We start from the raw sequence: 27,540 nt of genomic DNA, 5'->3' as shown, positions 1-27,540 counted from the left end.
AATTACCATAAGATGAAGATGTGTTTGATGGAATTGGGGGTGCAATATGTGAGGAACATACAGAGGGATTTCTGAGGTACTAGGATGCAAGTCAAGAAGCAACCATTATAACTGCACATGGAACAACAGACTGGTTAAAAATTGGAAAAGGAGTACGACAAGGCTGTATATTGTCAATTCAGTTCAGTTCAGTCACTCAGTCATGTCCAACTCTTTGTGACCCCATGGACTGCAGCACTCCAGGCTTCCCTGTCCATCACCAACTCCCAGAGCTTACTCAAACTCATGTCCATCGAGATGGTGATGCCATCCAACCATCTCATCCTCTGTCGTCCCCTTCTCCTGCCTTCAATCTTTCCCAGCATCAGGGGCTTTTCCAATGAGTCAGTTTTCTGCATCAGGTGGCCAAAGTATTGGAGTTTCAGCATCAGTCCTTCCAATGAATATTCAGGACTGATTTTCTTTAGGATGGACTGGTTGGATCTCCTTGCTGTTCAAGGAACTCTCAAGAGTCTTCTCCAATATCACAGTTCAAAAGCACCAATTCTTCAGCGCTCAGCTTCCTTTATAGTCCAACTCTCACATCTATACATGACTACTGGAAAAACAATAGCTTTGACTAGACAGGCCTTTGTCGACAAAGTAATGTCTCTGCTTTTTAATATGCTGTCTGGGTTGGTCATAGCTTTTTTTCCAAGAAGCAAGCATCTTTTAATTTCATGGCTGCAGTCACCATCTGCAGTGATTTTGGAGCCCCCCAAAATTAAGTCTGTCACTGTTTCCATTGTTTCCCCATCTATTTGCCATGAAGTGATGGGACCAGATGCCATGATTTCTGTTTTCTGAATGCTGAGTTTTAAGCCAACTTTTTCACTTTCCTCTTTCATTTTCATCAGGAGGCTCTTTAGTTCTTCTTCTCTTTCTGCCATAAGGGTGGTGTCATCTGCATATCTGAGGTTATTGATATTTCTCCTGGCAGTCTTGATTCCAGCTTGTGCTTCATCCAGCCCAGCATTTAGCATGATGTACTCTACATTGATGTTAAATAAGTAGGGTGACAATATACAGACTTGACATACTGCTTTCCCGATTTGGAACCAGTCTGTTGTTCCATGTCCAGTTCTAACTGTTGCTTCTTGACCAGCAGACAGATTTCTCAGGAGGCAAGTCAGATGGTCTGGTATTCTCATCTCTTTCAGAATTTTCCACAGTTTATTGTGATCCACACAGTCAAAGGCTTTGGTGTAGTCAATCAAGCAGAAATAGATGTTTTTCTGGAACTCTTTTGCTTTTTGGATGATCCAACAGATATTGGCAGTTTGGTTCCTCTGCCTTTTCTAAATCCAGCTTGAACATCTGGAAGTTCACGGTTCACGTACTGTTAAAGCCTGGCTTGGAAAATTTTGAGCATTACTTTGCTAGCGTGTGAGATGAGGGCAATTGTGCAGTAGTTTGAACCTTCTTTGCCATTGCCTTTCTTTGAGATTGGAATGAAAACTGACCTTTTCCAGTCCTGTGGCCACTGCTGAGTTTTCCAAATTTGCTGGCACATCGAGTGCAGCACTTTCACAGCATCATCTTTTAGGATTTGAAATAGCTCAACTGGAATTCCATCACCTCCACTAGCTTTGTTCATAGTGATGCTTCCTAAGGCCCACTTGACTTCTCATTCCAGGATGTCTGGCTCTAGGTGAGTGATCACACCATCATGGTTACCTGGGTCATGAGGATCTTTTTTGTATAGTTCTTCTGTGTATTCTTACCACCTCTTCTTAATATCTTCTGCTTCTGTTAGGTCCATACTATTTCTGTCCTTTATTGAGCCCATCTTTGCTTGAAATGTTCCCTTGGTATCTCTAATTTTCTTGAAGAGATCTCTAGTCTTTCCCATTCTATCATTTTCCTCTATTTCTTTGCATTGATCACTTTAAAAGGTTTTCTTATCTCTCCTTGCTATTCTTTGGAACTCTACATTCAAATGGGTATGTCTTTCCTTTTCTCCTTTGCCTTTTGCTTCTCTTCTTTTCTCAGCTATTTATAAGGCCTCCTCAGACAACCATTTTGCCTTGTTGCATTTCTTTTTCTTGGGGATGGTCTTGATCACTGCCTCCTGTACAATGTCACAAACCTCCATCCATAGTTCATCAGGCACTCTGTCTATCAGATCTAATCCCTTGCATCTATTTCTCACTTCCACTGTATAATCACAAGGGATTTAATATAGGTCATACCTGAATGGTCTAGTGGTTTTCCCTACTTTCTTCAATTTAAGTCTGAATTTGGCAATAAGGAGTTCATGATCTGAGCCACAGTCAGCTCCCTGTCTTGTTTTTGCTGACTCTATAGAGCTTCTCCATCTTTGGCTGCAAAGTATATAATCAATCTGATTTTGGTATTGACCATCTGGTGATGTCCATGTGTAGAGTCTTCTCTTGTGCTGTGGGAAGAGGGTGTTTACTATGACCAGTGCGTTCTCTTGGCAAAACTGTTAGCCTTTGACCTGTTTCATTTTGTACTCCAAGGCCAAATTTGCCTGTTACTCCAGGTATCTCTTGACTTCCTACTTTTGCGTTCCAGTCCCCTATAATGAAAAGGACATCTTTTTTGGGTGTTAGTTCTAGAAGGTCTTGTAGGTCTTCATAGAACTGTTCAACTTCAGCTTCTTCAGCATTACTGGTCGGGAGTGACTGGTATATTGTCACCCTGCTTATTTAACTTACATGCAGAGTACATCATTTGAAATGCTGAGCTGGATGAAGCACAAGCTGGAAGCAAGACTGCAGAAGAAATATCAACAACCTTAGATATCCAGATGATACCACTCTAATTGAAGAAAGTGAAGAGGAACTCAAAGAGCCTCTTAATGAGAGTGAAAGAACAGAATGAAAAAGCGAGCCTAAAACTCAATATTCAAAAAACTAAGATCATGGCATCCAGTCCCATCACTTCATGGCAAATAGATGGGGAAACAGTGGAAACAGTGACAGACTTTCTTTTTCTTGGGCTGAACTTCCAGATGTTCAAGCTGGTTTTAGAAAAGGGAGAGGAACCAGAGATCAAATTGCCAACATTCGCTGGATCATTGAAAAAGCAAGAGAGTTCCAGAAAAACATCTATTTCTGCTTTATTGACTATGCCAAAGCCTTTGACTGTGTGGATCACAATAAACTGTGGAAAATTCTGAAAGAGATGGGAATACCAGACCACCTAACCTGCCTCTTAAGAAACTTGTATGCAGGTCAGGAAGCAACAGTTAGAAATGGACATGGAACAATAGACTGGTTCCAAATAGGAAAAGGAGTACGTCAAGGCCGTATATTGTCACCCTGCTTATTTAACTTATATGCAGAGTACATCATGAGAAATGCTGGGCTGGAAGAAGCACAAGCTGGAATCAAGATTGCTGGGAGAAATATCAATAACCTCAGATATGCAGATGACACCACCCTTAGGGCAGAAAGTGAAGAAGAACTAAAGAGCCTCTTGATGAAAGTGAAAGAGGAGAGTGACAAAGTTGGCTTAAAGTTCAACATTCAGAAAACTAAGATCATGGCATCCGGTCCCATCACTTCATGGCAAATAGATGGGGAAACAGTGGCTGTCTTTATTTTTCTGGGCTCCAAAATCACTGCTGATGGTGATTGCAGCCATGAAGTTAAAAGACGCTTACTCCTTGGAAGGAAAGTTATGACCAACGTAGACAGCATATTAAAAAGCAGAGACATGACTTTGCCAACAAAGGCCCATCTAGTCAAGGCTATGGTTTTTCCAGTGGTCATGTATGGATGTGAGAGTTGGACTATAAAGAAAGCTGAGCACAGAAGAATTGATGCTTTTTAACTGTGATGTTGGAGAAGACTCTTGAGAGTCCCTTGGACTGCAAGGGGATCCAACCAGTCCATCCTAAGGATCAGTCCTGGGTGTTCACTGGAAGGAGTGATGTTGGAGCTGAAACTCCAATACTTTGGCCACCTGATGTGAAGAGTTGACTCATTGGAAAAGACCCTGATGCTGAGAAATATTGAGGGCAGGAGAAGAAGGGGACGATGGAGGATGAGATGGTTGGATGGCATCACTGACTCAATGGACATGGGTTTGGGTGGACTCTGGGAGTTGGTGATGGACAGGGAGGCCTGGCGTGCTGCGGTTCATGGGGTCGCAAAGAGTCGGATACGACTGAGCAGCTGAACTGAACTGAAAATCACTGCAGATGGTGACTGCACCCATGGAATTAGAAGACACTTACTTCTTGGAAGGAAAGTTATGACAAATCTAGACAGCATATTAAAAGTCAGAAACATCACTTTGCTGACAAAGTTCCATATAGTCAAAGCTACGTTTTTCCCAATGGTCATGTACAGGTGTGAGAGTTGGACCATGAAGAAGACTGAGCACCGAAGAACTGATGCTTTTGAATTGTGGTGCTGAAGAAGACTCTTGAGAGTCCCCTGGACTGCAAGGAGATCAAACCAGTCAATCCTAAATGAAATCAACCCTGAATATTCATTGGAAGGACTAATGCTGAAGCTCAAACTCTAATACTTTGGCCATCTGATGCAAAGAGCCAACTCTTTGGAAAAGATCCTGATGCTGGGAAAGATTGAATGCAAAAGGAAAAGGGGACGACAGAGGGTGAAATGGTTGGATAGCATCCCTGACTCAATAGACATGAATCTGAGCAAACTCCAGGCGATAATAAAGGACAAGGGAGCCTTGCATGCTGCAGTCCGAGGGTTGCAAAGAATCATACATGACTCAGTGACTGAACAACACCACCACCAATGACAGGCTACCTCTTACCTGAGTGTTGGATACATGTGTTCTTTTAAAATTTTTATTTATTTATTTACTTGTCTGTTATTTATTTTTTTAATTGGAGTATAACTGGTTTACAATATTGTGTTACACTCTGCTGTACAACAATAGGAATCAGCTACATGTATACATATATCCCCCTCTCCCCTATCCCATTCCATTCCTCTAATTCATCACAGAGCACCGGACTGGGCTTCCTGTGTGAAACAGCAGCTTCCCACTAGCTATCTATTTTACCCATGATAGTGTATATATGTCAATGCTACTTTCTCAATTCATCCCACCCTCTTCTTCCCCTTCTGTGTCCACAGTCTATTCTCTATGTCTGCATCTTTATTCCTGCCCTCCAAATAGGTTCATTAGTACCACTTTTCTAAATTTCATATATATGTGTTAATATACAATATTTTTCTCTTTCTGACTTCACTCTGTATGACAGAGTCAAGATTCATCCACATCACTACAAATGACCCAGTTTCGTTCCTTTTTATGGCTCAGTAATATTCCATTGTATATATGTACCGAATCTTCTTTACCTATTCATCTGTTGATGAACATTTAGGTTGCTTCCATGTCTTGGCTGTTGTAAATAGTGCTGCAGTGAATCCTGGGGTATATGTGTCTTTTTGTTTGTTTGTTTGCTTTTTGTTTGTTTGTTTTTATTATTTTTTACATGTGTCTTTTTGAATTATAGTTTCCTGGTATTGGGCATATTGGTATATTCCCAATAGTGGGATTGCTGGATCATATGGTAGTTTCATTTTTAAAGGAACCTCTTTACTGTTCTCCACAGTGGTTTTATCAATTTACATTCCTGCTAACAGTGCAAGAGGGTTCCCTTTTCTCCACACCCTTTCCAGCATTTATTGTTTGTAGATATTTTTATGATGGCCATTCTGACGGGTGTGAGGTGGTATCTCATTGTAGTTTTGATTTATGTTTCTCTAATAACGAGCAATGTTGAGCCTCTTTTCATGTGTTTGTTGGCCATCTCTATGTCTTCTTTGGCAGGTGTTCTTTTTATTGTTACTCTTTAATTTCACTCCTAGGTATATACTCTGGAGAAATTCTTGCCCTTGCAGAAGACATTTTATATACTCTTTTATATATATGATATCTTTTCCAGCTTATAAAGTTATTTATTCTATGCAAAAAGAATAAGTTGGATATGTATGCAGTACTGACATGGGGAAAACATCCAATGCATCCTAAGTATCAAGCATGTTATAGAACTCAATAAATCTGAACAATATACACTAAAGTGTGAGCCCTAGTTATCTCTGGGATGGTTTCCATTTCAAAATTACACATTTCTAGAGTGTTCCAATATTTTGCAATAATCTCATTCACTTCTGTGGTTAAAAAAAATTAAGTTTATTTTTATACATGTAAAAACTCTTTAAAATAGAGGAATACTTATTCTGAAAAGAGGGAATTTTTCCCCTTTTGCAAACAGAAGAGTTCCCTGACAACCCCCTGATTGTATAAAAGAGGATCTGTGAGGATAGAAGTTTCAAAATAAGAAGGGCTCCTAGACTTAGTTTCCTTTAATGAAGTAAAGAGTGGATGGGGCCTGGTCAGTCCCTCTGACTTACCAGACTTTCCTAACCACAAAGCAAGCCTGCTTGTTCCCTGCCACTCTCTACCTCCAGCTCAGGAGGGTGACTGAGGTCTTGGCCAGCTGCCTTCCAGTCCTGCCCCAGTGTTCCAGGTTCCCAGCTAACTGAGCATCTGGCAGTTAAGCCAAAGGCCAGTAATTTCCTGACTTCCTGAGTAAATACCTGTGAACAGAGAGAAGACACAGTGGGGTCAGAGCAAGTGCTCAGGGACACATGTAAGACAACGAATAGAGCCAAGCAGGGAGTGGCAGGGAGTAAGGGGGAGCTCAGGAGATCTTGTTCTGGGCCAGCCCGTGATTTGCCCTGTCTCCCTTTAGCCCCCAGAATTTTCCACTGCAGCCAGTGGGGACTCAGGCTCTTGGACTTGGGGGACCAAAGAGAGGACAAACCCCAAAGAGTTCATTTTATCAAAGGAGAAAAATTCCAGGCTTTTGCACATGCTGCACACTTTGCCTAGAATGTTTCCCCTCCATTTTATCCTGACTAGCTTCTGTTTGTTCTTCAGATTTCAAATTATGGACCACTTCCTCTTGGAGGCCCTACCCAACTCCCACCACTTTACCCTCCTTTGGGGCCTCTCTGCTGCCACAGCTTCTCCTTCCCTGAGCCAGCACTATCCCACTCTAACAGTTGCCAGTGTGTCTTTCCAACGGGAATTTTAACTTCCTGAGGTCAGGAACTGTGACTATTATACCACTAGTACCTGGACACTCCAGAAGTGCTAAGAAAATATTTTGAGAAATGAATGAATAAAATGAAAGAATGGCAGAGAGGGCAAGTGACAAAGAACACCCCCGCCCCAACTTGTCTGTAGTGTGGTTCTTGGCAGCCTCTGGAAGGAGCCTCCAAGGCTCAGCAAGAAGCTGCTGGGAGCTTTAACCTCTCTTTCTCTCCTCCCATTCCTTTCCATTCTTTTATCTTCACACCCTTCCCTTCCCCAGTTCCCATCCCTGCCAGGTTGATGTGAGCTTGAGCTCCCTCTACTGGCTGGACTTCAGTGCCACAGGGAGCCATGCCCAGGTACCCTGGCTTGTTTCCAGCTTTTCTCTGGAGAGATTCTTCTACCCACTCCCCGACTCTGGGGTTCATGAAGGACTGGAGCATGTAGAGAAAACAGCCGTTCAGCACACAGACGAGCTTTCCACCACTGGAGCCCCCACCACCCCACCCTCGACACTGGGGGCATTTCCCTCACACCCTTACCTCAGTTTCCTGGGTCTCAACTCCATCTCCTACTCCAGCTAATTCACAGAGATGTTGATTTCCGGAGCCTTTGGCTGATACATCAGCTCTGACTGTGGAACAGAGATCTCAAGATGAGTTGGGAATAATAAAAAGACAAAAGAGTGAGAGAGAGAGCAGAGAGAAAAGGACCCAGAGAGTGAAAGGATATAAACCCACCTTAAGACAAAGATCCGAGTTGAGTAAGACAATCCACTTAAGAGTTTTGTCCTCGACCATTTCCAGCCCTCATACAGCCCTGGACTCATATGAAGAAAAATTTCCCTCACTCCTTCAGTGTGCCTATGTTAATACAGACTAGGAGGAGTCACTGTGTTGGTCAGCTCTTCAGACTTAATAGAGATATTATACTTCAGCTACAACTCTTGGAGATGACTTCTCTCCCCTACCCCTGCCCTGTCCTCCAGGAGCTCACATCTTCACTGTCACTTCCACTGAACGAGTACTCTGGCTCCACGCCCTTCTCAGGGATGCTTCTCTCCCTCTCCGGCATCAGCTCATCCAGCCAGAGGAGTTCCTGAGGTGAGAAGACCCACTCCAGTGCCTTTCGGACCCCCACCAGGCCCAGCAACTGCAAGGATAGAAACACAGCCAAGGGCCGTCAGCAATAGCAGCAGGAACGTTAACAACAACCACATTTATTGAGCACTTCCCATGTGCAAGGCATCGTGTATAGTTTCAGTGAATGCTGACACATTCATATGAGGTAGACATGATAATTATTTCCATTGTACAGAGGAGGAAACTGAGACCCTGGGAGCTTACTAACTTCTCAGAGGTCACAGAACTGAGATGTAGTAACCAGATTGGTTCCAAAGCAAAGCCCATGACTCTTAACTTCCTCAGTGAGTAAGAACAAAGCCAGAAGCTTACAGTATCACCTAACTGGGTAAAAAAGTGCCAGCCTTGCCTCTCCCAGGTCCTCAGTTTCCTTCTGGGCCTTTTATCCCTACCTGTGGTTGATCAACCCAAAGAGGTTGGGAAAGGAATTAAACCAGATATCTCAGGTCCAGAGCCTCACAGTCATCCCTTGGCCATTTTTCCTTGACCTAAGATTCCCAACCAGGCAGAGCCAGGACAAGTGACAGAGGAGAGATTCTTCCTCTTGTGAGGCCTTGACCACCCTCTCAGGCTCAGAGAGCCACCAGGACACCACCCAACCCTGCCGCAAGTCACCATGATGGGGAAGATGATAGCTGCAGGGGTAGACTTGATTATCCAAAGCAGACCCAGGCAGGCAAGCTGGATGGCTGTGAACAGGTGGACCCTGCTCAGGGGCACATGCCGCAAGAACAGAAGGTCTGGCTGGTGCTTCGCTGGTATCAATAATAGCTGCACCCTCTTCGTGAACTGGGGGAACAAGGGGAGGAAGAAAACAGGGTACTCAGGTAGTCTGGAGGGTGTCGCTGTTAGCTGTCCAAGCCTAGCTTGGAGGTCAGAAGGCTCCCTTGGTCCCCTCTCCATCCAGAGTGTGGCAGCAGAGGCTCTGTGCCCAGGAGAGGCAGGAAAAGAGGAGAGGAGGAGAACTAGCAAATGTAGGCAGGAAGTAATGGGCTCACCTGGATGCTGCTAATCGCTGTCACCCCCATGTACAGGAAGATGCCATAGAGCAGAGGCATTGGGATGAACTGGTAGAGAGAATTGGAGAGCTGGCAAAGCAGCTCGCCTCTGCCAGCTGCCCAGATAACCCCATTTAGGCCCCAAGCCCAGCCTCCAGCCTCCAAGATCTAAACATACCCACTTTGCATGCCTGATTTCATTGAATCTTCACATCAGTCAAATGAGGTAAATTCTATAATTGTCTCCATTTTACAGATGGAGAAGTTGGATTTCAGAGAGGCTAAGTAAATGCCCATTACCTCTCCACTCTTCTTTCTCACATTCCTCTCTGTTCTCTCTGTTCCTGTTGTACTGGCCCCCTTTCCTTTCCTCAATATGCCCAAGTTTACTTCTACCTCATGCAAGACCTTTTGCTTTGCTATTCCCTCCACATAAATGCTCTTCCCTGATCTCCCTCTCATTACTCCTGTCGTGACAGCTCAGGACAGCTTGTGACTCCTTCCCTGCCCAGCACCATTAAGGTGCTCCTGATCACTGCACCCTCTTTTATTTTTCATAGAAGTTATCACTATCTGAAATTATCCTATTTTATTGTTTTAATTGTTTTTATCTGTCTCCTCTCACAAGAATGCAAGATGTGGATGATCTCTTTTGATCACCACTATATCCGGAGTCCCTGGAACAGTGCTTGGCATATGGCTTATGCTAGGTAAATATCTGCTGAATGGGAGTCACCTAGTTTAGTCAGAGGCCGATCCAGTCCATCCGGCTCTTTCAACTACTCTGCTCTTACCCAGCTTCCATGACCTTTCGCTCCCCTAACCTCCTGTCGTCCTGCCAGTGACTCTTGTGTACAATTCTCCACACCCTCCTTGACTGCTCTGCTGTACTGGCTTGTGGAACCTTTCTGCTGTTACTTGTTACATAATTTTGATTCATGTGTATGTGTTGCTGACAGGGGCTTAGTTCCATATTCTTTTTCAGTATTCCTCCCCTTCCCATACCCTTCTCCCAGGTGCCTCTCCGAGCCTTGCACTCAGCAGGGATTCTGTAAACATCTGGTGAAGGAGAAGTGGAAGGGTTTTGCCTCAGAAGTTTTCCTGGGTTGTGATGATCATGTTCTTAGTCTAAGACTCATTGAGTGTGGAGTAAGAGTAGCTAGTGCTTGGCCCCTGGGGATGATGGCATGTCTCTACTCTGCTCCACTGGGTAGAAAGCCAATTGGGTCAGAGTTCAGGTTCTCAGATAGATCTGAGAAACCAGCTCTCTTGGTGGTCTCTTTTGAGTTCCTTAACCTCTTTAACCTTCAGTTTCCTCATTTTAAAAGTGCATATGCTTCTCATGGGTAATGTCAGGATTAAATGAGTCTATGGGTGAAGAAAACTTAACACAGTGCCCAGTACATGGTAAATGTTCAGCCAATGTCAATTCTTGCTGTATTTATTGTTATTATTGCCCTGCCCCTGATGCTGGCTTGTCTAAGGTACCTTGAGTATAGGTGCCAGGAAGATGGAGATTCCTGTGAGGATGAATACTGCCAGGCCCGTCAGCCTCTGCTCTCTGTGGGGAAAGGAGGAGTTAGCTTTGGGGGAGCCCCTGGGGTACCTCTGGGGTTAGCTCTGGGGGAGCCCCTGCCAGGTTGGGGGCCCTGGCAGGAGGGAAGTGGAGGGATCCCTTGATAGTTCCCTGGAAGGGAGGGGACCTGAGCTTGGTGTGAAAAATTGGTGAAGAAGAAGGCACAGGGCACCTCCATACAAGGGTCCCAGTCCTCTTCAGCAGCTCAGGTTCAAAGTTGCTCTTTGTTTTTATTTTGATGGAAAATTTAAGCAATCTTATACTACCATAGAAACTTTTACTTCATAATGTACAAAGTTGATTTCCTATACTTTCAACAATTAGATTGCATTCCCAATAAAATTGTTTTTGTGATGTTACTCTATAAATCAATGAGGTGCTTCTACACTGAGTGGGATTCTTAGGTGGCACCTCATCTTTGCTCAGCCTTCACACTCACCTCTATGATGCTCCCCTGGAGCTCCCCTGGATGCCCCCAGTCCCACGGCTGAAGGAGCCCAGCACCCACCCATTCACCCTACTGCAGTGCTCATGGGGCAGTGAGAGAGCCCTCTGGAGTCACCAGCTTAGAATTCAAGTTGCCCAAATAACTCTGCCCTGTACCCAGTACCTGACCTTGCTGCCCACGTCTCATTCCAGGCTCCTGAATACTGGCCTTACCTGATGCCCAGGAAGCTGGGAGCCTCCCCTGGAGCACAGGCTCTGCTCTCTCTCTGAAGACTGTCCATGTGGGCCAGGGAGATGACAGTGGCCGAGACATACCAGGGCAGCCCAAGCGCTGATGTGAGGAGCATGAGCACAGCCACACAGAAGAGGTCCAGGTGGAAGCCAGCTCCCTTCTGCAGGTAGTGTGGGGGAGTAAGGATGAAGCTACCCAGATCTGGGCCCTCTGTCCTCTGGGGTGGGAGAGGGGAAATCCAGACCCCACCCTGGAGCTCCTGTCCCTGGGGCTAGGGACCTAGGGTCTGATCCCGCAGGCCTTACCCTCAGTCTGTATTCAGCACGGTTGAGGATGACCCCTGTGATCTGCTGGTCCATGAAAATGAGGATAGACAATAGCAGAGCAGGCAGGGAAGCTGCCACACTCAGCCACCAGGGGTTGGCACCAAAAGGTGACACCAGCCAGCCACGTCCAGGGAGTGTGGGCTGGGGAAGAGGAGTCCATGGACAGGTTGGAGAGGCTATCTTAAGAACACCTCATCTACATACTCCAGCCATGGCATTCTTCCACAATGCCCCCCTCCCCGCCCACTCTAAGACACTGGATGCTAGGTGGGAGCAGTCTGTGTGTGTACAGCTGGTTCAGTGCATCCCAGGGCTAGGATGGCACATGGCAGAAGGATGGGGACCAGCCTGGGGGATGAGCTGGAACCAGGGGCTCTGGACTTTGATTCTCAGGGTCCTTCCCTCCCTGCAAGAGGAGGAGGTAGTGGATGAGGCCTGCCCACACTTCTTGATGTACAGAGCACTTCTCCCTAAGCAACCACCCCCCCTCCCCACCCCCCTACCAAGGGCTGGGCAACTCAGGTTCAGACCTGCCTTGATCTGGGGCTGGGGCAGGGGTAGGGCTGGGTGTGTCTGCGTCTGCTCTGATTACAAGGCGTCTGTGTCAGGGAGGGGCCCCAGCTGCTATCTTGGGTTCTGAGCCCCTAAGGCTGCCTTCGAGCCTTGGAGCCCCCCTGCTTTCTTGTCCTGAGGGAAGCTGGAGGGGAGGTCTCCAAATGCACCGACCAAGTTTAGGTACTAAGTGAGTGCTGAGTCTTGTCCTGTGCAGTCATGCCCTGGGCAGGGAGCTCTAGCTTGACCACATCAGAGCAGGCAGTTGGGGGTGCAAAGTAGTGAGTAGGGCCATGCCAAGGGTAGGGAGAACACAGAACAACAATAACTAGCATTAATTGAGGTGTTGGTATGTGCCAGTCCCAGTAATGGGACAGTGCTTTGAACTATGATCTTCTATGAACCTCAAAACAACCTATGAGGCAGAAACTATTGTTATTTATTATTTCCATTTTATAGATGAAGAAATTGAGGCTCAGAATGTGTGTTAACTCCCCTAAGACACACAGCTAGGCAGTGACAGAAGTGGGACTCAGACCCAGGGCTGGAGGACCAGAACCCACTCTTTTAACCTCTTACCTGCAACAGTAGCTACCTATCTTATGCTTACTATGTGTCTGGCACACAATGTGCCCTCACAACAATTCTGTGAGACCATTATTATACTATTTCTATCTTATGAATGAGAAAACAGAAGGCTAGAGAAGTGTGGTATCGATTCATCTTCCTCCTCTAGGGTCCTGTCTGCTGACCCTGTTTTGCCCTCTCCCCTCCACGCCCAGCTCTCACCTTGAACTCTCTGGGCACCATGAGCTTCGGTGTGGCTAGGCCAAGGAAGGCATCGAGGCCACAGCCTAGCAGGATGGCCAGGACCGAAGAGAAGTCACCCAGCATCTTGCGTACCTGGCCACCCAGCGGACACTCAGTCAGGTTCAGGCCACCACCCCCTCCTTCTGCCCCCTTTCCCATTTGCAGATAGGGTCCAAGGCCAAGAACCAGTTCTCTCCCACAGAAGTACAGGTGACACTCACCACGGAGGGGAAGAAGTGACTGGTCTTTACGTGCTTGAGGGCCATGGCAAAGAGGAAGGAAGTAAGGAAGAGGAGGATGGAGAAGAAGGCAATGTCTGGGACTGTATGACAGCTGGGCCCACGAGGATGGCCTCCCCGCTGGGCACACTCAGATGGGGGCAGCAAGGATGCATTGACCAGGCCTAGGTCCTGTGTGGAGAGGTCATCCAGGATGGGATTATGGGCAGTAGGTTAAAGGTCCACTGATGCCCACTGAGACTGAGGACACCAGATAAGAGATCTCCAGCCATAGCAAATGGTTGGGTCTCAGTAACCTATGAAGGGTCAGAAGAGCCTGGAACCACTGACTTCTTTGACCTCCACCCTCTCTTTCTCAGGCCCTCCCAGGAACAGGCCCTTACCATGCTCAAGATGTCATCTCTGTCTTTAGGGTTTGTGCTTGTCCACTGAGACTTATTTCCTGGGAAGCAGAGAATTCAAGTGAGTTTTCTTCCCCTGGGAACCTTCCCCAGCCCTAATCAGAAGCCTAATTTCACAGGTCCAGCTGAACCAGAGAGTTCTTTGTTCTGACTCATCTGTCTGCTGACTCCGATCACTACCCAGTCTGTTCTCAGGACCCTGCCTCTCACCCTAATCCCTTCAAATTCCCTCCCTATCTGTATCCCTGGTGGCTGCTACAGGACCAGCCAAAGCAAATGCGCAGTAAATGACTGAGCACACACATCTGTGTGTTTCCACCAGCGTCAGAATTATTCTTGTTCATGCCTGGTACAGATCCTGGCACTCTTGAGAGGACACCTATTCCCCAGTCCTGGTGTTCCTGGCCATGTGGAGGGAAATGTGCTAGTGTAATACTCTGAGGTCCTCTCCACCCAGTCACTCACATGGCCCAGGGGAAGAGCAGTGATTTATTTGGTTGGTGACTTTGGGAGAAGAAGCTGGGCATGCCTGGTCCTGCCCCTTCCTCTCCCTCTCTAGGAAGTAAGCACCCTGCATGCATCGAGCTCTGCTCCTCTAGGGCGAGACAGTCCCTGTCCAGCATGGCCATGACTGGGTGGGTAAGTCGGTCCAATTTTGGTTTCATCGTTAGGAAGCCCACATGCTCACAGATATAATCATGATCTTCTCTTAGCACTGGAAGAAATAAAAGATGAAACTGGGCCTGCTCTGTTGACTTATTTTTTATCTGACCCAGAACCAGAGAATGGAACTTTGCTGTTGGCTACTGGGTAGGTACTCAGCATTTTGCTGAACTTAACTAAGGGGACAACCCTTCCTGCATCCTCCCTTATTTTGCCAAGCTCCTTATTTCCCTTGGGCTTCCCAGGTGGCTCAGTGGTAAAGAATCTGTCTGCCAATGCAGGAGATGTGGGTTTGATCCCTGGTTGGGGAAGATACCCTGGTGAAGGGAATGACAACTGCTCCAATATTCTTTCCTGGGAAATCCCATGGACAGAGGAGCCTGGCAGGCTACAGTCCATGGGATTGCAAAAAGAGTTGAACATAACTTAGTGACCAAACAACAATTTCCCTCACCCACCTCCTGGATCTGGGTACTGGCAGAGACAGCCATAGGCAGGAGAGCCAGGTCTCTGAATGGGATAGGCACGGGTCAAGGTCAGCATTTTTCCAACAGCATCATAGATGAAGATGAGACTGATGAGTGCACAGAAGCCTTCCTCGGTGAAGCGGGTAAAGTAGCGCACCAGCACACTGGCTTCCGTGGCCACCAGCACCAGGCAAAAGATGGCCACCCAGATGCCCACCCACAGGCGGAAGGGCAGGTAATCCAGGCTGTGATCTCTGAGGGCGGTGAGAGAAAGGCAGGGTTTGCCTGGGCCCACTCTTGCTCCCAACCTAACCCAGGTCAGGTGCCCCTGGAGCCAGTTTCTACCCTCCCCTAATGACGCACCTGAGACTAGGCTGAGGGTGTGCTAGTGAGGTCAGGTGAGGTGGGGGACTTCTCCTACCTGCTGAAGGAGAAGAGCAGACGTTCAAAGACCAGCACTGGCCCGGTGCTGCTAAGGATGGTGAGGGGCTGGCCAGCCGTCAGGCAGAAGGCAGCTCCAGTCACTGCCGTGCCCAGGAAGCTTTCCAGCACCCCCTAGAAGCCACCAATGGTCCCCGTCAGCACAGGTACCCAAGTTCCCTGGGAGCCTCCTCAGCCCACCCATAGACATCAGAGGAGGGCGTAGGGCACAGCTGGCGGAACACCCAAGATAGGCCTCCTTCCCACCCATTCACCTGCGCACCGTCGGTGGCTTCTCCCAGCAGACCCCCGAAAGTGATGGCGTTAGTGACGGTGGCCAGGTAAATGTAGAGCACGGCCGAGAAGCACTGGGGGTGCAGGGCGTCCAAGAAGTCGCTGGGGTACCACGAGGCTTTCCGCCGCACGTCCTGGATAAGGCCCCCGAACAGCCTCCCGCCCGTGGATTGTCAGTGATCCAGGCTTCAGCATCCCAAGTCCCTGGGGCCAGGTGAGCCTCTCCCCCGCCCCCCACAGTGAGCGCACACCTAGGGCCCATGACACCCCACTGCCCTCCCCCCACCACCCAAGGTACCCTGGCTCCCACCCCAGCACGCCTCACCTGCCTGTCCGCCGCAACTCCGGGTTGGCCGCGTGCTGCCTGCGGCCGTGCCTGTCCTCAGCTGGGGTCCTTCGCCGGACAGAGGGCCCCTTGGCCACCCGCAGTTGCGAGGGGAGCCTGAGGACCAGGGGAACCCGAGTTGGCTAAGGATCCGGGACCAGACCGCGACTCGGCGCCAGAGTTCTCGGCGGGCCGCCCCCTGGCGGCGGCTTGTGTGTCTGCGGGCTAGGGGCGCCGCCAACGCCACAAGGTTCAGGTCATATTGTGACCTTCTAAGAGGAGTGAAAGCCAGGCTCCAGCAGGGGAAGGTACTCAAGGTCTCACAGCCACAGAGTGGTCCAGCAGAACGCAGGTCTTCCCCTTTCCTCCTGCGCCCCCCCCCCAACTGCCCTTCCTCAACACTGGAAGGATCTCTGTGGCATGATGACCCCCCAGATACCTTTTGTGCTCAGAGGGCAGGCATTTAGGTGGGGGAATCCGAGCTGTCGGGTCCCATCGACCTGGAGGGAGCACTGTCACTTCCTCTAAGAAAGCATCCAGGGCTGCCAGAAGGTCATGAAGGCCACTGGCCCGCCGAACTCTCCACTGAAATTGCTGGGGAGAGGGGCACAGAGAGGCACTATATACAGTCTAAATACAGATCTGTTCTTACATGCATTTTCACAGTTTCAAAACTAGACACAGGTCATATAGGCAGATGGGTCATTCAAGCATTCATTCAGGCATGCATGCATTCAGGGAGTATCTGTGGGTGCCTACTGTGTGCCAGCTCTGTGCTAGGTAAGGGGGGCTGTGGTGGTAGCCAAGGCAACTTCAATCCTCCTGCTCACAGACAGGAAGCCTACAGAGTACACACACACACACACACTCACTTGACACAAACTTATGTGCATGCACACAGACACACATGCCTGTCCAGCTCACCAGGTCACTGAGGAGGATGGCCACTGCTCGGCCCATCTCATGGTAACCCCTTCCCAGTGTATGAGGACCGAGGAGGAGGCAGAAAAACCTGAGGAAAGAACCAGGTCCTGGAGAGAATCAGAGGCTGCTATCTCACAGGGTAGCCCTGGCCTCTGACCTCATTACTACTCCCCATATACAAGCTCACACCTTCTTTGCAGCTCTAACCACTACCCCGCCCTAAGCACCACCACCCCCACACCCTAGAGACCTCCTAATACCCTCCTGGGTAAAGGCCTTTTCTGGATTCCAGGATCCCTGACCCACCACTCAGCCACCTCACCTGCTGGGGAGGGGCACCTCAATAAGGGGCCCCAGCACCACTGGATCCCGCAGTCGCACAAAGACCCCTAGTGGCTGTTCCAGGAAGCCCAGCTGTCCTGCCAGCACAGCTCCTGCTTCAGTCCCTGGAGGGAACTTCTGTCTTAGAGGGTTCTGATGTTGGGTGGGGGTTCAAGGAGACACAGAGGATGAAAGGTTATTCAGGGGAAGGGATATAGGCAGGATCTTGACTGATGAGGAGCCCAGTGGAGGGGGGCTCCCCTGATTCCTCTCCCAGCCCTGCCCTTGGAAGGGTCACAAACCTGTTGCTTCAGGGGGGCTTCCTCCTCCTGAGAAGCCTCTCTCAGATGGGCAGATCCTACAAAACAGGATTATGTGGTGATTAAGAGCACAGGCTTTTGGGACTTCCCTAGTGGTCCAGTAGTTAAGAATCCACCTGCCAGTGCAGGGAATATGGGTTCAGTCCCTGGTCTGGGAAGATCATACATGCAACAGAGCAACTAAGCCCAACTAAAGGGCAGCCCCTACTTGCTGCGACTAGAGAAAGCCCTTGCTCAGCAAGGAAGACCCAGCACAGCCAAATAATAATAATAAATAAAACCTATATCATAATCACTGCAGATGATGACTGCAGCCATGAAATTAAAAGACGCTTACTCCTTGGAAGAAAAGTTATGACCAACCTAGACAGCATATTAAAAAGCAGAGACATTACTTTGCCAACAAAGGTCCATCTCGTCCAGGCTATGGTTTTTCCAGTAGTGATGTATGGATGTGAGAGTTGGACTATAAAGAAAGCTGAGCACCGAAGAATTGATGGTTTTTAACTGTGGTGTTGGAGAAGACTCTTGAGAGTCCCTTGGACTGCAAGGAGATCCAACCAGTCCATCCTAAAGGAGATCAGTCCTGAGTGTTCATTGGAAAGACTGATGTTGAAGTTGAAACTCCAATAAATACTTTGGCCACCTGATGAGAAGAGCTGACTCATTGGAAAAGCCCCTGATTCTGGGAAAGATTGAAGGCAGGATGAGAAGGGGATGATAGAGGATGAGATGGTTGGATGGCATCACTAACTCAATGGACATGAGTTTGGGTAAACTCCGGAGTTGGGCTGGATAGGGAGGCCTGTTGTGCTGCAGTCCATGGGGTTCCAAAGAGTTGGACACGACTCAGCGACTGAAGTGAACTGAATATCTATATATTGTATTGTAAAAACCCACAGGCCTTGGGGGTGGATCCACCAGGGTTCCCTGATCAGCTTTGCATTGTTATGGAAACTGGAACACACCTTCCCCCCTCTACTCCTCAGTTTTCTCATCACTAAAATGAGGATAATTATGGTATTACCTCCCAGTGTTGTTGTGAAGATTAAATGAGCTGCTGTGTGTAAAGCTCACCACAATGCCCACCAAGAACATCTGTTCACAGAGCTCTGGCTCTTGTGCGTCTAGCCCTTCCATTCCTCTCCCCTCACTACCGCCCCTGCTTCTTCTCATCCACTGAGTTGAGGCCTGAGCAAATGTTAGGCCACTCCTGGTGCAGGAAGGTGAGGGGAGACCTGGGGTCCTCCCACCCCAGGGATTTTGGTCTTGGAGCCAGGGAGGGGCCTCTTACCCCAGCAGGGGCTGGTGCATGGGGTCTGGATGAAGTGCTGGGGTCTCCGCAGCAACAAGGCCTTCAGCTTCCCTCTCAGCTCTGGGCTCAGTGACTCCACTCTGGTCACCTGCTCTGAAGAACAGAGGTGGGGCTCACACCCTTTCCTGAGAATTGCCTGCCCCTGAATTCTTCCCCTTTCCCCTCTGCCCATGTTCCTTTCCCTTCCAAGAGTCTCAGGGAACACAGGGGCCAATGGACTTGCTCTTCCCCTCTGCATTTCCATCTCTCCCTTGTGATACAGGGGTGGATAATTCTCAAGAGTGGGGTGGGGTGGGCTCTGGAAAATTCTAAGACTTTATGGAGGAAATCTTAGAGAAATCAGGAGGATGCCCAGGCCCTCCCAGCAAAGGGTCCCAGGGTACCTGCGAGCTCCTGGAGGCTCAGAGCTGGACAGTCCAGCAGGACAAGGCCCTTGGCCAACAAGCTGCGGAGCTTCTGGAGGCTGGGCAGTGCCACAGTGGGCACATGGGGGGCGCTCCACCGGCCTGCACCCACTTCCAACTTCTCCTCAAACAGCACCCACCTATGGTGAGAGGGACAGACGGTGTTACCGCGAGCGTCTCTCCCAGGTTCAAGAGTGAGGACGCAGGAGAGCCAGGGAAGGTGAGACAAGGGGGAAGTTGTAGGCCTAGCGGTACAGAGCCCCTCCCCAGGGAAGTCACCCCCTCATCTTGGATCTTGGGGAACTCAAAACCAGACTGCAGAAAAGCCTGAGCACCATAGAGCGTGAAGATCTGAAACGGGGAACACAGAAAGAAACTTGTGACTGGGGGTGATAATACCAACCCCACACACAGGAAGAGCTGGGGGTCATGGAGGAGGTCCCAATGGGGGAAGGGGAAGGACCCCGTAAAACTGTCCTGGATCCCACTCACCTGCCTGTCTCTTTCCACTTGGGCGCGTGGGGCCAGCCCAGCAGCTCATTCAGCTGAATGAAGAGCGGAGGGTCCTTGGGTACCTCCAGTTCCCTGCTGTCTGTGTCTAAGGGGCCATCAGGGCTGGGGCCAGAGCCAGGGCCACTGTCCAGCTCTCTTGTGGGCACATTTTCACTAGCACTGGAGACGTCAGACTCCTCTTGGCCTGGCAGCTTCATCTCAGTGAAGCTTCTACAAACTCTCAGGGACTGGTGTGGTCCTAGGTTCTGAGGCCAGGGGCCCTCTGGCTGGCTGCATTTATAATGCACCCCCCACCCCACCCCCGACCTTCCCCCATCCCTGCCACACAACACAAACAGGGCCAGACCTGCTAACTCCAGAGCCAACTAGTCACCTCCCCTGTGGCTGTTTTCCCCTCTCAGCTAGCCCGAGACTGTGAGGCCAACCTGACCTTTCCCAGGCTCTCCAGAAATGCCCAACCTGGGGCAAAAGTGTTATGCGCGTTTCCTGTGGGATCAGGTCTGACCCCATTGTATTTTGTGTAAATTAATGGGAGTATATCACTGGCTTGGGTCTGAGGACTGACTCCCAGATTATACCACCCCATACTCTGTATCAAATACAAACATCAAATACAGTGGACTGTTTTGGGTGTTACCAACACACCCTGAGGGCACCCATTTGGAGAAACAGAGGCCTACTAAATAACTGGGTCTGTAGAAGTTAGGCAGACTAAGGAAGAAGAGAGACAGCAAGCAGAGGCCCTGTCATTAAACGAGCTAGTGATGGAAAGTGGAGGCAGTTCATGGAGAACATAGGCCCGAGTCTTAACTTCGTTTGTCCAACAACACCTGGAAACTTCCTAATTTAGCTGTGTGCCTGGGGCTGGCCTCTCTAACTCAGCCCCTCAGTGAAGATGGAGGAGCCACCTAGGGTGTATGTGTGGAGGAGTTCCTGGAGCTAGATGAGCAAGGGAGAACATGGTCTGTTAGCAAGTCCTATTGACTCAACCTTCAAAACAGACCCAGAATTCAACCACACCTCCCCACTTCCAACGTGACCTCCTTGTTCCAAGCTGCAATCACGTCTCACCTGAATTATTTCAGCAGCTTTCTAATTTCTTGTGGAGATCTTTCTGCTTCCACTCTTTCATTCTCCACAAAGCAGCAGAGAGGTCCTTATTATATTATTAGTAAGCGTAAGTGAAAGTCGCTAAGTCGTGTCCAGCTCTTTGTGACCCCATGGACTATACAGTCCATGGAATTCTCTAGGCCAGAATACTGGAATGAGTAGCCTTTCCCTTCTCCAGGGGATCTTCCCAACCCAGAGATTGAACCCAGGTCTCCTTCATTGCAGGCAGATTCTTTACCAGCTGAGCTACAAGGGAAGCCCTATTATATTATTATTTTAATAACCTTATTATTTATTTTTGGCGGTTCTGGGTCTTTGTTGCTTTGAGGGCTTTTCTCTAGTTGCATGAAGTGGGACTACTCTTCATTGCAAGATGTGGATTTCTCACTGCAGTGGTTTCTCTGGTTGTGGAGCTTGGGCTCTAGAGCTTGAGTTCAATTGTTGGGTGCACAGGCTTAGTTGTTCCATGGCATGAGAGATCTTCCCGGAGTAGGGATCCAAACTGTGTCTCCTGCATTTGCAGGCAGATTCTTTACCACTGAGCTACCGGGAAAGCCCTATTATTTTTAATGTTTAAACTACATTTCCATTTCATTCAAACATAATGGTCCTTTTATTCTGCTGAAAATCCACACAATACATTCTCATTACTCTTAGTAGAATAATCAAACTCTGTCATGGCCTGAAGATCTGATCTATAGTCTGGCCCCAGCCCACCTCCCTGATGGGCTCTGACTGTTCTGTCCTTGCTCGCTCCTTTCCAGCCACACTGGCCTCCCTCTCTTATGTGAAGCCTGTTCCTGAGGGAGGGTCTTTGCAGCACCTCTTCTCTCTGCAAGAAGGGTTTTTACCCCAGATCGTCACAGGGCTGCATCCCTGTCATCTAAATCTCATTTCAGACGTTACCTACTCATGGCATTCTAAGTTTCTTCATCACTGTTCTCTGTTTTATTTTCTCCCTGGCAATTGTCACTACTAGTAACTGCCTTGTTTATTTATTTATTTTTAATCGTTTATTGCCTACCCCTCCACACACACACACTGGAATGTACAGTCCACAAAGCAGGTATTTTATCTATCTTCTTCACCACTGCCCCTAGAGCACCTAGTGGCACTCAATAAATACCTGTTCAATGAGCTCATAGAAAGGGAGGGGCTGGGGAAAGTGCTGAGCTTCTCCTGGAGACCACACGAGGGCGCTGCTCCCCGCGGACTGGATCGCTAGAGCCGCTCCCTTGGGCCAAGCGGCAGAGTTTGCTTCTTGCGCGGGCCCGTAGGGTGCAGAGATGGCGGGGCGGCACAAAGGAGGTCCTTGAATCCTCTGCCTTGTCTTGGGGTGTAGCTGGGCGCAACAAGCCTGGGGCGAGAGACCCATCAGTCTCATCTGATGTGGGTCAATCAAACCCCCCCACTAGATACCTGGGACCCGTTTCCTCTCTGAGAAATGGGACTCAGGCCGGCCCTCCCCCACCAACCCCAGGTCTGGACTTGTGGCAAATACCTCCAAGTTCACGGAGGTCCCAGGGCAGGAATTAGAGGAGCGAGTCACCATACTACCAGTTGGGAATGGGTGCTGAGTCTGAGAGGGGAAATTGGTTTCAATCCACGATGACTAGAAACTGGCCTAGGGACTGAAAGTTCAGGGAATCCCTGTGAGCACTCCTTCAAGAATGTGTCCTAACCCCAGGGGCCAGTGACTCAAGGGAGCCTGAGGGGGACAGGAGCTGGATTTGGCATGAATACCCCCTCACAAGCATAGCCTCCCTCCTCACCCCCACTCCAGCTAAAGTTCAGAGGGTCTGCCCTGCCCTCTCTGGCCCCAACTACTCTGGCTCCCCAGGCTGCCTGTAGTAGAGGGCCACCATGCCTCCATCCTCTCCAGACCCTTTTTCCTCTTAGGTCTCAAGTGCTCTGAGCTGCACAGGTTGATGAGGGAGTGAGTGAGGATCTGTCTGTGGGCATCAGTGGTCTCCCAGACAGGGCCAGTGAAAGTGTGCTGTCTGAGAGATGAGTACTGGGCATGAGCCCTGGAAAATACCCTGGCCCAGGATTCACAGACTTGGTTTTCCTCCTGGCTCAGTCACAGACTTGTCAGGTGTCCTTGAGCAAAGCTCTTCCTGCCTCTGAGCCCGTTTTCTTCTACCAAAACTGCGACAGTGTTTAAAGCAGACCTTTAGCAGTTCACGGGGGAGCCGTGTCACCAGCCGGCTGCCTGGGTATAAATTCCAGCTTGGTCACCGTCTAGAAAGTAGAGAAGAGATTTATCCTTGCAGAACCCGAGTTTTCCTATTAGCAGGAGAGGAATAATAAACGTGCCCACTTCATAGGCTTTATTAAAGAAACAATGCATGTAAAATAGGCCTGGTAAATAGTAAACACAATAAAGGGAGGCTGTTACTATTAAAAACTATGAATATAGTCACTTCTGGAGTGGAGAGAAAACAAAATGTATGCTGAAATGTCAATTGCATCCAACCACCGTGCGTCGCACATTTTCTCATATAATCCTTAGGACAAGCTTTTTAAAAACTTTATTTTTAAAAACTTTTAATTTATTTTTTAAAAACTATTTATGTGAGTCTAATTATAGGAAAAGTTACCAAAAAAAAAAAAGTAAGTCTCTGGCTGGTACCTATCATCCATCTTCCCCCAGTGGTAACATCTTACATAACAACAGTACAACACCAAAACCAGGATGATGACATAAGTACAACACTGTTAACTAGACTGCAGGCCTTATTCAGGTTTCACTTGTTTCTATAGGCACTCATGTGTCTGTTTGTGTGTATAGTTTTATGCAATTTTATCATATGTATAGATTCACTTACACCCAACTGGGCAAATTGCTCCTCAAGACTTGGTTTTCTCATCTATAAAATGGGAGTGAGAATGAAATGAAATAATGTATGTAAAGTGCTTAGAACAACACCTAAAATTGAATAGCATGTATTCAATAAATTTAAGGTTTTTTTCCTTTTTTTCCAAAAAAAGCATGTTTTTTAAAAAATGACTTATATGAATAACTTATATTTGTTATAGAAAAAAATAGAAAATATTCATAAGATTAAAACTAAAATAAATTTTCAAATGCCCATACTCAGACCACAAATTTTACTCAGACCACAAATTTGAGGTGTAGTTCATTATCCTTATTTTATTGTAAAGACACTGAGGCTCAGAAAGGAAAGCAGTTTGCCATAGTCACTAAGCTTATGAATGAGGAGCCACGATTGAGTGCATACTCTTGCCTTCAGGAGCTCACAGTTGTGGGGCAGCAGACAGGCCTGTGAGTCATACCAACCCAGAGCAGACTGGGATGAACAGCCACTGGTGGTTTCTGAACACTTGCTATGTTCCAGTCACTGCCTGAACACCTTGCAGGTTATCTCAGTGAGTCTTTGCAGTAGCCCTTTGAGGTAGCTAACATTCTCATTTCTGGTGAGGAAGCAGATGAGGCTCAGAGAGGTACCTTGCTCAAGATCAGAGCTGGGGTCTGGTGGGCCCAGGGTTTATAAAAGGGTCAGTTGCATGCCTCAATCTGAGCTTCAAAGCCTCCTCACTGAGGGATTCAGACAAGATGCGGAATGTGTGTGGAGGGAGGGTCTCTGCAGCTGGAGCTTTGGGCTTCTCTCATCCTGGAGCTGGGGTGCCCTTCTCTGACCCCACCTTGACCCCAGACCACCAACATCCAGTCAAGACTTGGAGTGTACGCTAACAGCTGGAGCCTGCTTCCACTTCTCACAATACCCAGACTCCATCTGGAGTGGAAGAGTGAGAGCCTATGAAAGGAAATCGTGTTAGTCGCTTCAGTCATGTCCAGTTCTTTGCAACCCCATGGACTATAGCCTGCCAGGCTCCTCTGTCCATGGGATTTTCCAGGCAAGAATACTGGAGTGGGTTGCCATTTTCTTCTCCAGGGGATCCTCCCAACCCAGAGATTGAACCCGGTTCTCCTGCATTGCAGGCAGATTCTTTACCTCTGAACCACTTGAAAGAAAGAAGCAGAGGAAAAAGAGGAAAAATGCCTGAGCCTAAATTGCTCTACCAGTCACCTCTGACCCAGACTTCCAGGCTCAGGAAGTGTTGGAAAGGCAACTGCAGGTATGTGATTGTTGAGTTTCAGAGTAATTACTTATGCTCCCCTTACTTCCAGAAAAGGTTTAGACAGCAAGAAACATAGAAACAAGTATTTAAAGAATGATTAGAGAACCCCATAATGAAATGAAATTGGAGAAGAAAGAAATAATTGTCCTCAAAATGCTGAATAAGGGATAATTGCTGTAATTGAGCATCAAAGCTTAACTGTGAGCTTCCTGGCGGTGGATGCAAAAAAGGAACATATGAATTCCACACTTGCATTGTCTCCTAAAAGGAAGTACCTCTACCAGATACCAGATGAGCGAAGCTTCTTAACATTGAGCTACAGGAGGAATTTATTGTACTTCATTCAGGCACTGGCCAGGGACCTTATATGTAGTAATGTCTAGAACAGTGCTTTTACATAGGATACAGATATTCGTATTCCATGTGAATATGTCTTATGTTAGTGATTCTCAACCCTTTCTGAATCAGTATTTCCTTTTCATTACAAATATATTAACAACCTTTTAATATTCTGAAATTAAGTTAACAATAATATCCTATCTGCACACTTTTCTCTTTAAAGAAAGTCAATACCCAGGACATCTCTGGCAGTCCAGCAGCTATAACTCCACACTCTCAATGCAGGTTGTATGGGTTCCATCCCTTGTTGAGGAACTAAGATCCCTGCATGCCACGTGGTGTGCTCTAAAGCATTAAAATATATGTGTGTGAGTATGTATGTGTGTGTGTATATATATAGTCAATACCCTAATTAATATAAAAGTGGTGATTAAAAATATGATATTTGAATATCAAATGCTTGGCCACAACTACTTTAGAAATCTCAATGAAGTAGCCCATTACTTGCACCTACACAGACTTGTCTTGAATGTGACAACTACAAATATAAATATAGGTTTGTTGTTCAGCAACTCAAATACCACCAAAATTAATAACTCATGCTTAATTTCATTCCTGGAAAACAGTGCAAAAACCATTTTTGTGTTTTTAAAAATATTTGCTTATTTATTTGGCCGTACCAGGTCCTAGCTGCAGCAAGTTGGATCTTCAGTTGCAGCGTGTGACCTCTTAGCTGCAGAAGTTCTCCAACCAGGGATCAGACCCAAACTTCTTGCATTGGAAGCACGGAGTTCCAGCCACAGCACCACCAGGGAAGTCCCTCTTTTTGTGTTTCTTTGTGAATTAGGGATGAATCTAGGTTCAAGTAATTGTAATCAAGAGTTTTACCCATATGAGTGTCTGGTGGGACACTCAACAGCAGTGTGGAATGTGCAGCAACTTTTTTCTCCCATAAATTGCTTATTGACATGTCCGGCCAAGTCACCTTTACAAACAACCCATCAAGAATCTTAAATGTCATTGAAGCATCCTCCAATTCCCAGGGGCAGTTCTTTTTTTTTCCATCTCCCCAACTCCTTTTATTAGAAAACTACTGGAGAATGTCCTCTACCAAAACACAAGAGTTTGAATCAAATAAATACAGACATGGGAGTCCAGGATTCAGAAGATCCAACACAAGGCAGGATCAGAATGAATCCTGAGGGTGACAGAAACGGGGAACCAGGCTAAGAGAACACTGAACCCACATAGTTAGAGAACTTTAGGAGTGATTTCTTCAAGAAGACAAACTTAACACAACCCTCAATGAACTTAAAGATTTTGAAAAGAGATTTATATAATTGAGGAAGTGTTTGGATTTGAATTACTACTAAGTACATAGAAAATTAAACCAAGATAAAAACACCAGAAAATCATTTCACTCCAGGGAAAACAAATGCACTGGAAAAGACAAAGTAATCATAGTATACTATATGGTTTACCTATGAATAGATATCACATTGTTGTTTAGTCCCTAAGTCGTGTCCAGCTCTTTGCAACCCCATGAACTGTAGGGAGTCACCAGGCTCCCCTGTCTGTGGGATTTCCCAGGCAAGAATACTGGAGTAGGTTGCCATTTCCTTCTCCACTCACGGGCAATTCTTAATAGTGTGAGCCCAACAGCTTTCCCTCACAAATAAATGCCTGAGGATTCCTCAATTGGTGACAATGAAAACTTTCCCACAGATTTCTAAAATGTCCCCTAGGAGTTAGTACCTCTTCCTTTGTGAATCATTGTCTTAGATCAATCCTAAATTATAAAAAAGAACAAATGGGACTTCCTTGGTGGTCCAGTGGTTAGGACTCTGAGCTTCCACTTCAGGGGGCATGGGCCCGATCCCTGGTTGGGGAACTAAGATCCTGCAAGCCGCTAGGCACAGCCCCCAAAATTAAATAAAATAATAAAATAAAAAGGTAAATGGATATTGTTAAATTGCAGCTCTTTGACCAAATTTATTTATTTATTTATTTATTTATTTATTTATTTTTGGCTGTGCTGGGTCTTCATTGCTACGGGCTTTTCTCTAGTTGTAGCGAGCGAGGGCTGCTCTAGTTTCAGTGCTCAGGTTTCTCACTGCTGTGGTTTCCCTTGTTGAGGAGCATGGGCTTTAGGGCACGCAGGCTTCAGTAGCTGTGGCTCACCGGCTCTAGAGCACAGGCTCAA

At 47.5% G+C, this 27,540-nt stretch overlaps 1 protein-coding gene across 1 annotated transcript; it reads right to left on the bottom strand.

The window, feature by feature from the left end:
• Positions 1-7,675: 7,675 nt before the first annotated feature.
• Positions 7,676-19,981, bottom strand: SLC4A9 (solute carrier family 4 member 9). Its single transcript, XM_081501003.1, has 21 exons — positions 19,764-19,981; positions 19,251-19,411; positions 18,847-18,960; positions 17,535-17,590; positions 17,234-17,385; positions 16,912-16,999; positions 16,427-16,581; positions 15,988-16,104; positions 15,644-15,818; positions 15,370-15,503; positions 14,940-15,202; positions 13,801-13,859; positions 13,400-13,588; positions 13,158-13,271; positions 11,796-11,957; positions 11,472-11,650; positions 10,724-10,796; positions 9,236-9,304; positions 8,853-9,026; positions 8,092-8,247; positions 7,676-7,729 (listed from the first exon to the last, which is right to left on the bottom strand). The coding sequence occupies exons 1-21, from the start codon at positions 19,979-19,981 to the stop codon at positions 7,676-7,678; spliced, it is 2,862 nt and encodes a 953-aa protein (XP_081357129.1).
• Positions 19,982-27,540: the final 7,559 nt, after the last annotated feature.

Source organism: Giraffa tippelskirchi, chromosome 6 (genome assembly GCF_054371585.1).
Source record: "Giraffa tippelskirchi isolate mGirTip1 chromosome 6, T2T-mGirTip1v1.2.pri, whole genome shotgun sequence".
NCBI classification, from domain to species: domain Eukaryota; kingdom Metazoa; phylum Chordata; class Mammalia; order Artiodactyla; family Giraffidae; genus Giraffa; species Giraffa tippelskirchi.
Note: the sequence above shows the minus strand (reverse complement) of the source record. Positions and strands in the feature narration are given on the sequence as shown.